The sequence below is a fragment of the Aplysia californica genome, unplaced genomic scaffold, assembly GCF_000002075.1.
Source record: "Aplysia californica isolate F4 #8 unplaced genomic scaffold, AplCal3.0 scaffold00107, whole genome shotgun sequence".
Classification (NCBI taxonomy): Eukaryota; Metazoa; Mollusca; class Gastropoda; order Aplysiida; family Aplysiidae; genus Aplysia; species Aplysia californica.
This window is the reverse complement of record NW_004797377.1, coordinates 821042-832743: the sequence shown is the minus strand read 5'-3', so window position 1 is coordinate 832743 and position 11702 is coordinate 821042. Positions and strand designations below refer to the sequence as shown.

General features: G+C 38.7%; 1 protein-coding gene across 1 annotated transcript in view; it reads left to right on the top strand.

Annotated features, from left to right (window-relative positions):
- The window catches only part of LOC101847098, an 11717-nt gene extending 1554 nt beyond the window's left edge, over positions 1-10163 (top strand). Inside the window, exons 2-4 of the mRNA XM_005095575.3 lie at positions 2838-2936; positions 4350-4418; positions 7506-10163. Of these exons, the coding sequence (XP_005095632.1) occupies positions 7520-8761 (1242 nt within the window). The 5' untranslated portion in view covers positions 2838-2936; positions 4350-4418; positions 7506-7519 and the 3' untranslated portion in view covers positions 8762-10163. The remainder of the gene's footprint in view (positions 1-2837; positions 2937-4349; positions 4419-7505) is intronic.
- Positions 10164-11702: the final 1539 nt, after the last annotated feature.

Below are 11702 nucleotides of genomic sequence, written 5' to 3'. Positions count from 1 at the left end.
GAAGTGATGTCATGCTGGACAAGAATCAGAGTCCGAATAACATTTTTTCATATTCGGACTCGAGTCCGAATAGTCACTTCGATGGAGTTTACGGAGGGCGAAGGCGGGCACAGCAAAACAGGCGGTCGACAAGGCCTCGCTCGCTCAGCACAGGGAACACGACTTCAATCCTTTTCCTGTGTACGAACCCAGCAACGCTCAACAATTTGAAAATGAAAGTCATTCGAAGAAACAAGGGAGCAGGTCTGCCCTTTACGAATATTACGCATTAAACCTGCTGATTATCCCGTTGAAGTTTTGGAGTGCGTGACTGTTACCTTTAAAATTTTGTTTCGGGGGTTAGCATACGCTTTAAAACATAGGTGGTGTGCATCTGGCAAGCATCATTTTCTTCATTCTCTATCTCAAAGCGGAGTCAATGATTTGACAACACACCCACACACATACATGGCAGCCACCTTTCGTCTGTGTCAGAAGCAGTTCTGCCCACATTCTGGTTGCTTGCATTTGCTGATGTCGTGCCTTGAATTTACCCCTGTCGTGAGATTACCCCCATCCTTCGGAAGTCATTCCGAAGACAGTGGTCTTCAGGTTTGTCAACTTTATTTAATTTTTGATTGACCCAACCACCACCACCCATCTCCAAGTGTACACAATTCCAGACCTGCGACTCGTCCTGATTTAATACACGCCCGATTTTATGCCCCAAATCTCAAGCATCCCGATTTTCCCTGATTTCTCTATCGCGTTTATCCTGATTTTTTGTTGTTGCGTCCGATTCCTAGAAAAAAAAAGATTCTGCAATCTCTTTTGCTTGGAAGCACCGATTGGACTTTTTATTAGGAGGAACTTGGAACACTATTTTCTAAAACATCAATGCTAGATCTAGTAGTTGACTCACGCACATTATTTCAACTGAAATCGAAGTAGTGTAGATTTTGAATTTCGACTGGGATATATCTCAAGATCTACTTTCGCTTTTGTTACCCAGAATTCTCCGATGATGGCCTGATTACTGTAACAATTATGACATTGGCCTAAGAATAATCTATTTGTTGTTCTGCCGTTGCTTTAAAAGCAAGCTTTGTCCGAGTTCCTGGTTAGTTGGACCCATCATCAAGACCTGTCAGTGGAACTTTCAAACACTCGTTCGCATCGCGTGACATGACCACGTATATATACGTGTGAGTAGGGCGTTTGTCGGGGACCGTCGGCTGTCGGGGTCAACAAAGTTCACTCACACTGGTCGCATTGGTTAAAGTTTTTTGGGGGACTTAACCAGTGTGGGACGACTGGGGGGACGGGGGGGGGGTTGACACTTGGGTTTAAAGAGCGTGGCGTGATACCTCCTGTGCTAATTGAGGATAAAGGAATAAGGGTAAAAAATGAATGAACAACCTTGGCACGCTACCTTGAGTGTCTATGCGTTGGAAGTCAAACGTTGCGACTGTATGATGAAAATGCGAACCATTTGCATGGATGAGGAGTTATGTGTAAGCTTATTTTCAAGACTACGAAAGTTTCAGCATCACTACAACCTGCACTCTCCCAGTCTATCCAAGTCTTGACTCGAGTACATGCTCTCTATCAGTTTATTCCCTGTACTTTGAGGTCCAAATGTGAACTTATTCATCATGCAAAAGTGTTGTCTCGCACTCTTGTCTTATAAAAATGAACTGGGAACCCCACTTCCCCACAGCATTATTTTCACCAGATCCTTATTTTTTTACTCAGAAATACTGACTTTTACTTTTAGATTCATAGAGTGGTAGGTCTGCAACTCTAATTCTAGCCAGTATTACTCATTTATGTCTTGTTGTTATAATGAAACCTTACAGTTCATAAAAATCGTTAGCATTCAATCATAGTCATGGTCTCTGTGTGTGTGTCTGTGTAAATGTGCATGTGTTAAATGTTGGGCCTTTTTATTATACCAGGCTCCATGTTGTTTACCCTAACTTAGCGACAACAAAACAATGATTTTTGCAAGAATTTCGCGGAGTTTCGATTGATTTTGGTGCACAGAGATTGGGGTCAGGCTTGTTTTAAAAAGTAGGAACTATGTTAATAAGTGAGTAAGTGCACTTTCATTTTGGATTTCGCTCGAATTTCAATTTCATCGAGGCGCTGACAGCTGTCGAATGGCGACAAGGGAAAAACCCAGAGCCACTGTCAGCAACCAAATGGAGGGAATCTGTTAAACAGTTAAATGAATAGGGTGTTGATTGCGTGGTATTTTTCCCCCTTTTTATTCAGTTTAGAATGACAGCTTATATTCTATGGCTTGGAGTTTGAAGATCATTCTGGATCAAATTAATACAAAAAATTAAGGTGCCCTATTATAAGCAATAATAGTGGAATTAAGCCTCATTTATGCCTTGTCATGCAATGCTTCTTGATCTGCAAGCTTTTCACAGCAGTGCGTTAGATCTATATTCACTCAAAACGTGATCAGAACCTGCAGTTTTAGCCATAATAAATAGCCCAGAAGTTTGGTGGCTTACATTTCCAGGAGTTGTGGAAAAAATTGGAGTATAGTTCTTGAGCCTAAAGGAGCTCTGAAGGAGGAAGAGAAGTATTTTAACCTTATTTTAGGGCCCAAAGAATAGAGATGAAACAGTGCTTGAACGTAATGTCCTTCAAGAGGTTTTTGGGATGTATGTGTGTTGTCCTGAAACTCACTGGTTTTTGGAAGATTTACGAACATTAAAGTTCTTTTGTTTGTTTGAGAGTAGAATTACTAAGTATTCCTTTTTATGAATAAAAAAAAAGATTTTTCTGTTTCTTTCAGTTACTCATCATAGCTTTTCTAATTTTTTCTCTTTTTTCAACTACAGGCTACAGGATATGCAAGGTGCGTTTCGTCAAAGGACCATGTGAAAAAATTGGATTGTCAGAAAGAGTTTGCTGCTTTGCAAGAATGTGTGAAGAATGCTGTGAGTTTTTGAATCGTCTAAGTTTTTAAGTGTCGGCTTGAAGGCATAATAATATTGGGGATTAATGATTAATGTCAAGTTCATATTTTAAAAAATCCTTGCACATCTCTCTTTTTATCTTAAAGTCAGTATGTAGGAAAGTGATGTTACCTTAATGAATGTTTTCTGAAAAAAAAAAAAATGAAAAAAAATGCCCTACCCCATGTACAGTCAAAACTTAAAGTAAGATGTGGTTATGAATAGCCCTGTTTCTTAGTCACTAGACAAAAGAAGCGTACTAGTGATAAGACGGAGGAGAATTAGGTGATTTCAATTGATAGATGTATTGTTTGAGGTGGCAAAGCGTTGTCCAAGATTTTGTTGTGAGAATGGAATTTGTGTACAATAGAACATGACTATAGCAGCACCTGCTGCAGTGGGACCTGACCAGAATCCCTTTTAAAAAAAATATGTAAACTCAATTACTTATATGCTTAGGTTTAGCGGGGCAATGAAAGTCTCGAACTTGGATACATCGGGAGAGATCAAACGGGCTTTAGCTGGGGGGGAAGGGGGTGGGGGGGGGCTGTAGGCGGGCTCCAAACCAGGCAGTCAGCGGTGCGACATTGTGATTGGCCAGTCCAGTGCTGAGTGAGATTGGGCAGGCGGCAGAGAGAGATGGTACGGATAGACGTGTTAGGTGAGCCACTCCACAAGTGATGTGCCATCGGCCTAGACCTTGGCTAGGCCACAAAGTAATAGAAGAGGAGAGGGTGTAGTGTGTGATTCCTGATTCATTGACATTGAATTGCGATCATTGATGCTCAGGCATGGGCACACATCCACCTCACTAGTTCTACAGTAGGCCCATCGTATGATAGACAGCACAAATAACAAGACCAAGAAAATGCTTCTCTCTCGAATTAAAGGCCGAGATAATCAACAAAGTTGACAAGAAAAGGAAGGCTAATCAATCTAAACCGCAAATTTGATTGATATGGAAGGGAGGTAATCTTGTTGATTTTTTGAAATTTGAAATTAATTCCCCTTTGCATTTCTTTTGCAGGAACTTGCCAACAGCGGCATTTTTCTTCAGGAGCCAAAAGCCCCGCTATAGCCATGTTCTACAGAACTTACACAATAATGTGCAATGAGAACTAGGTTCTCAGTTTTTCCACGTGAAGCATGTAGCTGTTCTCTCAGTGATTTGCTTTGTGTGAGTTGTCTGATGTACTCATGGAAAGGTGTATATAACTTTATTTTTCTGTGAAATTTGAAGGTAGAGGAAGAGACTTGACAAATCAGGAAATCTGTAAATCGAAACAAAATCCTGTTCCTGTAGGGTAGAATTTAGAAGGTCTAGCATTTTAAATGGGAATACAATCATTTTTATTTTGTGCTTGTGCGATGATAATTTTGTCTAATTTTTTACAGATGAAACAGAAGAAGTAACAAGTCTGGTTGTAATGGTCACGTGAGAGCTTCAGTTTTATTATTCTTTCGGTGAGATATTGTTTGTAATGTTGACCAGGTTGACATTTACAGTTTCTATAGTTGTAAATTAAGTTAGGTAAATGCCAAATCTGAAAGTTGCTGTCTGGGTAGAGGGTTAGAGACAGCTGTGTGGAGGGAATACACAGATTTAAAACATTTTTTTTTTCAGATTATATCTTTATGGTGTTATGTTGCATTTACTGTTCATGATGTTGTGTGTTCTTGTTTTTAGAAATTAGAAATGAAGTAAAGCAGTATGCGTTTGATTTCTGCTTGCTTGAAAGGTTTCATATGTGTCACGATGCAGTGGAAACAGGTGCTAGTCAATTTTTCGGCATGTGGGGTTATTGGTGTCACCTGAAAGCTTATTCATTTGCCTTGATTTCAATGAAAAAAATACCTATCTATCTTAAGCAGAAGTCAAAATATTTACGATTGAAGGACGTGGGGGTCGCCTGATTTGTGGTAAAATTGGCAAGAAAATTGCCACCATAGCTTGAGTCTTTGAATACTATAAAATTGCAATTATTATGCCTTTATTCAATGTTTTTCAGTAAAATTCACATGGAAATGTGTTTTTATACTGACAAAAGTGTCGAGTCAAAAAACTAAAATTTGATAAAATTTGCCAAACTGGCAGAAAAATGCAGGTTTCTTCAATTTCATTAGTTTGACGAGGGCCAGATTTCACCAGGCTGTCTCACATATATGAAATACTAGAGGAGCAAATTCATAATGACTTATCTTTGTTTGCCTAGATGAGGAACAAATGTCACAAGATGTATCATGAGAATAAGTGCCCGAGGATTACAACAATCTGCTGCACCTATGTTTCTCTTCCTTTCACAAAAAAATTTATATATGTGTATTCAGTGCTACTTTAACTCCTTATTTAGGGCAAACGGCTGATGGAAGCGTTCAGTCCGAGCTGCAGTGCCAGCGATCTGCTGATAGTGGCTGGACTAATCTCGACAATGATATTAACATTTTACTTTACTTTTTGGCAATTGATGAAAGTAGGTCTCTCTTACTGGGAGTTCTACCATTAGATGAAGAACTATCAAAATAGGTTCATTTGTTTTGATACTTTTTTAGGCAACATTGTGGAATCAGGCCCTCATCAAAATAATGAAATCGAAGAAAGTGGTGTTTTTTCTGGTCGTAGGAATTGTTTTATTTCTGAATTTTGTTTTATTTGGCCCTCTACCTTTTATGCCTGTTTAAAAGCACGTTTTGTGTTTGATTTTACTGAAGAACATTGATTTGTATAAAGACTCAAAAAGGATAAATCTGCAGTGTTCAAGGACACTCAAACTAAGCTTTGGAAGTCGCCAAACTTTGCCAGCCATTTTCTCACCAATTTTACCTCTGACACCAGATGATCTCATCTACTTCCCTTTTGTCGCAGTCATCTCAACTTTATTCATGAAAGATCGGCTTTTTTGTTGTTGCCAAAAGCAAGACAAATGAGCAAGCCCTTACAATAACCCCATATGCCCAAAAATTGGCAAGCGCCTGATTCCACTGTGTCGTGACATGTCTCAGGTTTTTTTGTACCAAACGAGAGCTCCAACATAATGGGAAACACCCCTCTAGAGATAAAGAGTTAAAAACAACGCTCCTTGGGTCTGTAAGAATCTATGTTCAAACCCTTATTAATAGCAATTAATTATAAGGCCAACCCCAGATAGTTCCAGTATTCATTCTTGTCTATGAAAACAAGATTTTGAAAAATTGAAGGAGCCCTGAAATTTAATTCCCAACCTTGTGGTGGCTTTCCTCATTTATATGTTTACTAATATATCAATGACAACCTAATAATGACCTTGAGCCGAAGAAAGTTTGTCTCAGAGTATGCGCACTGTTGTTTTATTATTAAAAGTTTTATGTTTGTTTGTTTTTTTAATGTACGTCCCATCGACACAATTTAGATCATTTAAGAGGTGGGTTTCAACCCAGCCTCTGAGGAACAACCTGGTCTGAGAGGGAGAAAACATCCCAGCAGAAAGACAGAGATAGTAAAAGTTCTCATCACCTGGGAATTGAACTCAGGTCTTTTTCATGTGGCGGTGAAGCCTAATTGCTACACCACAGGTGTTGGTGTACACACTGTGTGTTTTTGAAAGTTAACTTGCTGGGCATAATATACTCTATATTTTTAATATATTCTTTAAGTTTTTCATTTTTGGGGCAAAGAAAACAGCATGTCATGGTAGCAGTAAAAGTTTTGCCTTAAAAAATAGTCGAGCCGAAGAGCATTGGGTACAAGTCTTGTGTAAACATAAATTAAGCTGATGGTAAATTGTTGCTGTTCGCCAGAAAATGAGTAACTTAAAATTGAAATTCTTTTTTATCATCCTGGAACAAGTTTAAATAGGAGTTGAAAGTTTTTTTAGGTTGTTTTTTTTTTTTTTACGGCAATTGTGATAATATTTTTGTATTGGTTGAAGAGAGAGTGGAAATTCAAAGCACAGTGTGCTGATCAGGCAGAGGTGCTGGTCCTCACCTCTCAGCACTTTGTTTTATGTGTAATTGTCATAGGAGCCCCTTTAGGAAGGGGGCGGGGAATAAACTATCAATCAATGGAAGCCTCCATTACAGTAAATAAAATCACATATATCAGAGGATATCAGCAGACATTTTGTCGAGGATGAACGGCATAGTTTAGAGACAACACGTAATGGTAGATATAGTGTACGGGCAATGAAGTTTAGACGTGTCATCCAAAGCTCTAGTGGCTCAAGCCTATCCCATGTTTTTTATTTAGAAAACAACATGTGCTACCTTATGGTATTGGGTTAGTCTAATTTGGTCCAAGTTAATATACGAGATAATTATAAGTATATATAGTCCCCGAGCTTGCATGTGCAAAAAGGATAATGAAAAGGGGACTGCAAACAAGAAAATGCTGGACTGAGCTGCCTTTATGTTTCTAGTTTCTTTCTGAGTTATCAAGGGAGGGATTGGGCATTTTAATTACTACCCCAGAAGTCTGTTTGATTTCTCAAAACTGATAACCCTTTTACAATGCCAACTTTGCTAACACACAGAGTTTTCATTGTTTATAAATCTTCTTTTTCTGTTTTTGCTTCTCAGATCAGATTCTGAGAATGAGACAACTATTCATGGCCAACAAAATGTGCCAGTTTGCAGAGAAGAACTGGCACCAGTTGCACAGATGGGGAAGAGTGTCCTGCTTCTGTATGTTTCACAGTGGACTTTGCAGCTGCCGGGATGTGGGGCCAGAAAAGTATTTAAATAAGTCTCCAAATTTCAGAATAAATGGAAACGTTGAACACAGAGAGAGGCTGCCTGTGAAAAATTTAGTTTCCTGTGGAAATTCTGAACGAAAGTGGCATATTGGTGATAAATTGTCTGTTTGTTCTTTGAAGCTTATAGAAAGGTTGTTGAAGTTGTTGACAGAATACAGTTTTCCCAAATATTTGAATAGCTTCCAGAATTATGTCGACGTGTTTGGGAGGTGTAGGCCTTTATTTTTTAATGTATTTCCAGTTTATGTATTGCAAACAAATCTGGACCCTGAACGGCGATTTTCAAAGCCAGACTTTTCAGTTTCTAATTATAGTACAGAAACCAAAGAAAGCCCTGCTCGCGATCCAAGTGCTGCTGCACTTAATCAGACCAGCAAAGGGCAGAGTTACCGCATGTCAGATGCGAGAATTTTCCTATTGGCGAAAATTCTGAAATGTAGCAGGAAGAACATGAAGATATTAATGAAAGAGAATTCTTTCTTTGATCATTTGTCGCCTGAAGTTGTAAAGGAGAAAGTTGATGTCTTGCAGTCTTTTGGCTTGCCATTGACATGGGTGCATGCAAACCCCAGGGTTTTGTACCATTCGTCAGAGTTAGAAATTGTTAAGAGACTAAAGTTGTTGAAAGAAAAAGATTTTCTCAACACCAACTCTCTTCTCAATCAAGATGGCCTTGGGCATTACCTGGAGTGCAACAATGAAACATTTTCCAGTGCTTTCAAGTACCTGTGTGAGAGGAAGGACTCCTTAGAGGGCTGTGTTGACCAGTTGGAGTACTTACAATTTCGCCTGCAGTGCTCAAAGGAAGAGGCAGAAACTCTTCTGAACTCGTACCCACTCGTAAGAGGAGTGTCCGAAATTCGCCTAAAGCAGCAGCTGGATTTCTTTCTGAAGGAAGCAGAGCTGCCACCAAATTTTGTTATCAAATATAGAAAGCTCCTTGCCTTTTCTGTTGATAGGCTACGTTCAAGGTGGAAGATTATGAGAGAGGCCGGGATCACCTCCGACAAGATGTTTGTGTATGTGTGGTGCATGACAGAGAAAAAATTTGTCATTGACTATGCTTTGTACGTTACATAATGATATGCTTTAGCTGATAGTCTGTTTTAAGCCGAGTTTACGATTCTGCCTCTGTTGTACTAGCAACTGTATAGAGTAAAATACGAAGAAAAGTCTCGTGTGCATCATAGAGTAAGATACGAAGAAAAGTCCTATGTGCATCGTAATTGTTTAGTATATTGTGCTGTTAATATTTTTCATGAGTTTTTTTAATTTTTAAGATGGTGTTTCTTGAGAGCAAGTGAATTTAGAGAGGCAGAGAAAACAGTTCAGTGTGACAAATATTTTTAAAACGCTTTTATGGGAAATATGTTCCTCCATTGAAAATGAAATCTATAACCCACTACTTTGTGATTGTGATCGCATTGCTGATTTCTTTTTTTTTTTTTTTTTTAATGGGACAGAACTCTACCTGTGCAATAGTCCCTGTTTGTCCTCGTCATCTCCCTTTATAACAGTTTGCAATGTGGGTACACTCAAAATGAAACTCGGGGAAACGGGGATCTGTTGCTTTTTAGTATCAGCATGTGATTACTAAACTTATTACGTGGTTGCTTCAAAACTAATTTTGGGCAAAAGTTCCAAGTATCCATGCCAGTCATCTGTATTGGTCATCTGTTGCATGTGGGTGTGAGCAAACACTGTATTTAAGTATTTTTGCCACAGGTGCACAGTATAGATCAATGTACACAATACATTTAGTATTTATGGATAGAATCCAAGTGACGTCATGATGATGAATGTACACATATATTCTTACCAGGTAATTTCTTTTGTGCGTGCCTTTGTCTGCATTTGTTTTTGTTGTCAGCTTTGGTGCTGCTAGCAACACACCTTTCGAGCTTGGAGATGGATTCTTTATTAGGCGAATGTTTCTAATTTCTAGAGATTCCTGGGATGATTGCCCTTTAGTCTGTGTCCTGGTCAGATAGGAGATCAAAGTTCTCCATTTTCACTTTGACTGTGATGAGAGAAAAAAAAAGAGATTCAATTGTTTGTTTTCCTTGTGTGGGTGTGTGCTGGCATGTATGTATGTGTTCTTGTATGTGTGTTTGGGGAGGGGGGAGCTTTGCTAGTATTAATTACAAAATTTAGATTATAATGATGTGGCTAGTGAAATGTGGTTTTGGAAGTGATGTTCTACTGTTTCATCTCTACAGTAATTGAACGTTTAAGATATATTTATATATGTTAATGATTGTCAATGTATGGAAGTAAAGCCAATATTTTATCTTTTTTGCCCATGACATGGTCAGTTCTAAGGAGTAAATGCTGTTTTGAGGAGAGGAAGTGAAACACGAGTAATGTCTACAGCATGTCAAAATGTGTATGAATGACTTCTGTGACTTAACCTGTTGAAACTCTGTGTTCTTTGATTACTGGTAAATATATTGAAAAGAGAATTAAAACTATTATTTATTAAGTCTATGTTTGTGTGATTTGATGATGGTATCGTTTATAAAGTATGTTGCATTTTACGTCCATAGTGTTTGCACCTTGAGGAAGAATGGGTGTGGGTGGTTGGCGGGTGCTCTGGTGTGGTTTGCTTCTTGTTTCCTATCAAACATCTATAGTCCTTATCTCCCCTCCTTTTTTGTGTTTGTTACTCTCTTGTAACACCTGTAATCTTCGGCACTTATATGACCTTTAATTGTGTTGCAAGTGCCGTAAAACACTTACTAAAACTAAAGAAGAATGGGTAGGGCTCTCGTGGCCTAGAGGTTAAGGTGTTGGCCTCTCATTCAATGGTCCTGGGTTCGAATCCAGATAGCGGTGGAAAATTTGCTTCTAAAAAATTTTCTCCTTTCACGTCCTTTCCTGGTTTTTAACAATGTTCTGTCATCTGCATTTGTCTCCACTTTCTGCCCCCACCCCCTCGCCTCCTTTACCCCCTCTGGGCTCCTGACTCTTTCTGCAGCATTTCTACTGCTTCTCCTTGGCTCTTTCTAACTGCTTTCTTTCAGCCACACCCCTGATCTTATGGTAGGTAAGATCTACACCTAGCTTTCTCAAACAAAGGCGAAAAATCTCGGAGGTCTCGTGTGCAAGTTGCGCACATTAAAGATTCCTTGGTGTTCCAAGATCGATAAAGAATAATAGGCTTTGGCCGCCACCCAGGCAAAATATAAAATTACCTACCAATTGAAATATGTTTGGTGTTTCTCACGCGCTCATATGACCTTATGCAGTTGCGAGCGCCGTGAAACACTTACCAAAATATGAGAAAAAAAAGAATGGGCTGGTACAGGAAAACACCTAAAAATAGTTTTAAACATTAAAAAAAAAATTAATGTGTCTGTGTTATTCTACCTCTAGAATGATAAAAGTCTTTTCACTCAACATGTGAGTTGACTTGCTATGCACTGCTGATGTTTGAAATCCATGTTTTCATGAGAGGAGTTCAAGTAAAGTTAAAAAGCAGTGGTATTACATCGTCCCAAAAGGTTTTTACACTCAACCACAAAGTACATGTACTTATGATTCTGTTGGTTCCCTTGATCACACAGCAAGGGCTTCTCCCCATACTGCAGCTGATGCAGTGATATTTTTTTTGCTTTGCAGTATGTACTTTAAAGTAGGCCTACATACATGTATGTACATGTATTTGTTTTGTGAAGTGCATTTGGACTAGTATTCAGCTGTTTAGGAAGTTTCTATCTGTCACTTTTGCTGTCACAAATTTCTTCAGTCATGGATATAAGTTGATGGAGAATTAAGAGAAAATGTCTGCTCTTCTTAACTTCTCCCAATGTTTGGCGGATGCTCTTGTGCGGTTTGCTCCTTCTTTTCTATCAATGTATCAAACGTCTATCGTCCTTTTCTCTCTTCCTCTTTTTTATTTGTTTATTACTCTCTTGTAACACCTCTAATCTTTGGCATTGTATGACATGTGTTGCAACTGCCATTAAACTCTTTTATTTTAAAAAAGCAGCAACCTGACAACTAATTTGACCCTGTCCAA